General features: G+C 53.2%; 1 protein-coding gene across 1 annotated transcript; it reads right to left on the bottom strand.

The window, feature by feature from the left end:
* Positions 1-749: 749 nt before the first annotated feature.
* On the bottom strand, positions 750-5095 carry TEKT2 (tektin 2 (testicular); the record flags this gene model as incomplete). Its single annotated transcript, XM_010074285.1, has 8 exons — positions 750-963; positions 1534-1613; positions 1866-2009; positions 2431-2538; positions 2919-3033; positions 3582-3725; positions 4059-4264; positions 4970-5095. Coding segments are annotated over 8 exons (1137 nt in total), but the record flags the coding sequence as incomplete, so codon positions are not given.
* Positions 5096-5436: the final 341 nt, after the last annotated feature.

Here is a 5436-nt window from a genome sequence, read left to right on the forward strand (position 1 = left end):
CTTGATTTCCCTACTTACAGGGAGGAAAATGCTGTTTTTTTCCCTCAAATTCTCATTATCAAAACGTAGTTGAGAGCTATTTAGGATGCTTTCCACTGTGGCGGTTCCTAAACATCAATCTCCCACCTCGGGGAGGAAGAAGAGGCCAAGTTTCCCATGCAACACGGCGTCTCGCAGGGAGAATGGTACTCAGCACATTTGGGAGCGTGCCTGGAATAGAAACAATAAATTTAAGGGCAGAATGCAAGCGTTGCAATTCGATTTTAACAAGTCTGTGGGTGCAAGAGCCAGAACAGAGTCCAGGCTCTTGCTTTTTTTTTTTTTAGCTGTGTTAGCTCCGAGAAGGCAAAGGGGAAATCCCAACCCAAACTTTACTTTAATCATTAAAGCGAGCAGATTTGAGTCAGTACCCCCGTAGAGCAGATCTGGCACGCTGCCACCATTACACAGTCCCTTTCCAGAGCGCTTGCCTTGCACTTTAAAGGATTTAATCCACTAAAGAGCCCCAGATGGATTTAATCACCACAAAATGCTTCCAACACAGTCGGATGACAACTGCTCTTGGGGACAGACTCTTTATTGTTTATAATGCTCCTTGGAGTGCAAGAGGCTATAAACATCATAGGAGGGGAGAGACAGTTATATAACAAACTGGGAGGAGGGAGGAGAATTACATCCTCCTAACGCGACACAGATGTCCGCTTTCCTTGCTGCGGAACTGAGTCACTAGTAGCTTTCTCCCTGGCGCGCTAAGCCAGCTCCAGCTGCCCGTTCTTCAGCGGGGAGAGCGGACGGTTCGTGGTCCGGTTGAAAGTGTCGACCTCTGGCACAAATTTCTCGGCAGGAACCACCAGCTTTCTCCGGCTGTCCATGCACTTGTTGTCCAGCATCAGGGAATTGGCTTTGTAGCCAATATCTGTCTGAAGGCGGTGAAGCTGTCTGTAAAGAGCGTCCAAGGCATCCCTGGGAACAAGCAGGAGCGAGAGGCGCTGGGCTGAAGCGCTGCATTCACTGCCCGAGTTGGACAGGAAACACCCAACTTCCCACTTTCTGGCAGCAGAAACATCTGTGCTGCGCTTGCCTTTGTACGAAGCATGAATGCACCGGGTATTTCTCGGTGCACAGCAGCGGCATTGTTCAGGGCTGGGAGCAGCAAGCCCACATGCTGCGCCTGGAGTGCAGCGCAAGGATGTGAACCCCGGAGCCCACGCCAGCCCAGGGCAGTGCTTCTGTTTCTTCCTTTGCTTTTCACCCGTTATTTTTCCCTTTTAGAACTATCTGCGCCTGGTTGAAGGCAGAGTCACGCAGGGAGCGTGGGAACCCCATTCACCCTCCCACTGCGCAGACCCCTCCAGCCTTGCCCCCACCCTGCTGCCCCATCCAGCTCCCCCTGACCCCAAAGACCATTTCCACCCCTGATGTGAGCAGACAGGAGCTCCAAAGCGCAGCTCCTGGAAGAGCACCAGGCCCCGGGCTGCACACAGCCACGTCCCTCACGCGGGCACTGCTCTGCGCAGGGAGCAGGAGACTCACTGCAACTCTGCCAGCTTCAGTTTGAGCGCACGGATGGTCCCCTCCAGCTGGTGGACCTCGTCTGTCAGCCCGTACTGGACCTGCGAGGTGGGAGGGAGGAGGGGATGGCAATTAACGGGGCTGCAGCATGTTACAAAGGCCCGAGATCTCTCACTCCCCTCCTGGCCCAGCTAGGACATTGATTTCCTTGCTTTGCTGGGTGACTGTAGGATCCATCGCTCGCTCCCTCTGGAGTTTTTTCCAAAACACATCCACGTTTTCAGATCCACGCAAGCCCCCTGACCAGTGCCCCCGTCCCTCCTGGCAGGGAGCGTGCCAGCTGCAGCCGGTACCTGATCCCGGCAGCGCTCCATCCCGGGCCGGTACGTGCGGGTCTCCAGGCGGGTGTGGGCCACTTTCAGATCTTTCGTTTTCCTTCGAAGATCTTCCTCCAAATGTCGGATGTCTTCCTCCATCTCAGCAATTTCCTCCAAGGTCTGCAGAAAAAGACACGTATCACGAGGGATGGCCGTGGGAAACAGACTGAGAAACAGCCCCCACACGCGTTGGGAAGGGATTTTAAACAAGGGCTGGGGGGCTTCTGGGTGCTGAATCCCTCTGCTCATTGATCAGGCTCTTCACACAGACCCGGCATGGTGCTGCTGGTGCTTTACAGCCACAGGTTGAGGCCACGGGTGAAATAAAAAGGCCAAAACCTGGCGCCGCTGCTGGGAAAGGCCAGAGCAGCTCCTGTGCTGGCAGGAGGAGGTGGGATGTCGTAGGGATCACACATGTGCCACTTAACAGCCCTTGGGTGGAAACAGTGCTCAGGCCAAGTAGCTTTCCACGTAACAAACATCCTCGTGGATTCAGTTCCCACCCAAGGCTGTGTTTGATAACCGAAGAAGCAACACTTACATTTTGCTCCTGCCACTTCAGCTCATCATAGGCTCTTTCCAGGTCTCGAATCCTCTTGCGCAGGGCAAACTCGGTAGCTACACGCTGAGCCTCCAGGTCGTTGTTAGTCTGAGGGGAGAAGAGGCTCCAGTCACACACACCTGGAAGCTGTCTCCCTCCCTGCAGCTGCCAATACGACCGGCACATGAGATGACCTCCCGTGAGGCTGGGACAAGCCCATGAGCAAAACCAGCTGGTTTCTGGCTGCTGCCACGTGTGTGCAGGTCACACTCCCTCCTGCAGCCAAACGGCAGGGAACGACAGACAGGTACGTGTCTTCCAGGTTGCTGAGACCGCTGCGAGCTCCGCAGCATAACCGAGCTGCCCTTTTAAAGCACGAGGGCAGCTGCTCTCAGAGAGGAGTTCAGACTCTTTAAAATGCCAGCCCGTTCTCCCGCACTGCACCCAGAACTTCTGCACCACGATTCACAGCCGAGGGACAGCTTTACCTGCGCAATGGTGAGCACTGTTGCTTCTCGGAGCGCAGTCGAGGCTTTCATTTCTGCCTCAGCTTGGTCCTTGGTACTCTGGCTATTCTGTTCCCACTCGCCAAGTGCAGTTGTTCTGTGAACAGATCAGCAGTTAGGAAAATAAGTTGAGTGTTTGCAAGACAGTTCAAAAGGAGCTACCTGCTGCAGGCTTTCTGCAGCACAAAATGGTTCAGGAATTCTGGAGGTCACATCCTGTCTGATCCCCTCACTGCACCAGCTGGAGATTGCTGCTCCATGGCTCCTGCACCAAGCCCAACAGCTGCTCAAACCAGGGACACATCCAGCCATGCTGTGATGTGCCAGGCAAGTGAAAACGTGCAGCAGCTCCCCCACAAGCTGTGCCAAAGGCTGAAACCACACTGCTTACTGAATGTCACCTCCAGCCAAGCACCAGAGAGGCAGGGCAGCCTCTGTTTTTGCGGAGACAAATTAGATAACTCCCAAAAATCTTTGGCTTTACAATTCAAGAGCCACAACAAATCCGAGCAGCCAGTTCCAGTTCTGAGCTCTCTCCAAAACTGCACTCATCAAGCCAGGATACAGCATGGAAGGTAAAGCATCCCAGGGCTCTTTCAAGCCCCAGCGCGGATTTGCCCGCACAAGGGCAGGCTCTTTCCTTACCTGTCTGGGACCCGTGTTGGGTTGACCTTGAAGGAGATGTTGGGAGAGTTCACGTTGAGGGATAAGCACACACGATCTATTTCCAACGCTTCCATCTTGCGCCGGTGGTCGCAGCTCAGCTGCTGGCGAGCTTCCTCCAAGAGGCTGCAGAGAGCAGGGCGGGGGTCAGCAGGGAGCACGCAGAGGGGAGCGGTGGCTCACGATTTCCAAAGCTTTCACCACCACCTCAGTTATCTTTTTAAAACAAGCAGTGAGCTCCTGCCCTCCCTGTGAACTGGGCACAGCCTGCTGAAGCAGCACGCCTGCTGTACTGCCTGCCCCATGCTCTGCCCTGGCAGTGCCCCGGTGAGCTGAGCCGCCCACCCTCCCAGTGCCTGGCTTGCCTGCCCATCCCAGCGTGGCATCAGAGGCAGATTAAACTTCTGGGGCCAAGCAAGGAGGGCAGAGTCCAGCCAAAAGCCGTGTTATTTGCCTCACCAGAGCTCTTTGAAGGCTTCGTTCACTCTCTGCTGCAGTTCTCTCTTCGCTTTCTCTATCACCTTCACCTCCTTGTGCAGCTCGTCCTCCACAGGGTCCCTCACCACGTCGATGGCGCGGCGGCTCTCGCGGAGCGTCAGGCACTCAATGGAAACGTCCAAAGGCAAGTTCTTCGCCTGGAGAGCGCATTCCGCTGCTTCTTTCACCTGGAAGAAGAATAGCTGGGTATGTCTGGGGTCTCCTTCAGGGATGGGAGGAAGCAAGGAAGGGGAACCCACAAATCCCCTTGTTCAGAGGGCTTTGCACTGCCTGTCTTTGCAGTTCTGAAACCTTTCAGCAAGTCTGGAATGAAAATGGTGAGAGCCAAACACGAGTCCTCTACATCTGCTATTTGCACTGGGAATCACACCTCGCTGAGGGCTAATGACTCCAGGAGCAGCAGCCTCTGGGTTTAGTGAGTCCTCTACATCTGCTGTTTGCACTGAGAATCACACCTCGCTGGGGGCTAACGACTCCAGGAGCAGCAGCCTCTGGGTTTAGAGCTAAAAGAATCAGAGCGATGTCCCACTGCTATTCTCTATTTAAAATCAAACATTTTTCAATGGGGGCGTTAACATACTTCTCGTTATCCTTCAGAGCTTTAAAAAAAACCAAACGAACAACAAAACCCACTCAAAAATCCAAATATGAACATGCAGTGCACAGCTCCATAACACTGCTTGGCTCACCCAGGAACACAGTGGCTTGCTCTCAGGAAGCCATTTCATCAGGTGTGGATCTCAATATACCTGCGACAACCCCCCCCTTGAGCTCCATATGGGCTTGCCCATTGCAGAAGCCAAGCCTTAATTATTTAACATCCCATGTTGAAAGTGTAAATTGATTTCCAACCATCTGTCTTCCCAACATACTTTGGCTAAGGCATCGATTTCCGTGTCTATGTCTGCAAGGCATTTGTCCAGGGTCTCTTTCCATCTGTTCACGCTGCTGATACGTTCAGCCAGGCGGGTTTGGTTGTCGTGTTCATCCCATTTTGTCTGGAATTAGAAAAGAAACGCCATTATTCTTTTTTGAATTGCAATTGTGAACCTTGCTGAAGCCTGTCCCTGTTTTCAGGATCGACTGACCCCTCACAGGAGTACAACACGTTGCCACATGGTCCAGTAGTCATCTACACAAAGGAGAACACAGAACACCACACAAGTTGCAACGGATGTGAGAATCATATCCAAGGATTTCATGACGGTCCACATGCGTCATTGACATAGGTTTACAAGATATAAATGCACATATTTAGCAGTTCTGTAGAGGTAAACCCTTCTACTATTCCCTCGTCCATACACCCAGAACTCTACCCTCTCCCACACTCCTCAGCCCG

Source organism: Pterocles gutturalis, unplaced genomic scaffold, assembly GCF_000699245.1.
Source record: "Pterocles gutturalis isolate BGI_N339 unplaced genomic scaffold, ASM69924v1 scaffold15002, whole genome shotgun sequence".
NCBI classification, from domain to species: Eukaryota; Metazoa; Chordata; class Aves; order Pterocliformes; family Pteroclidae; genus Pterocles; species Pterocles gutturalis.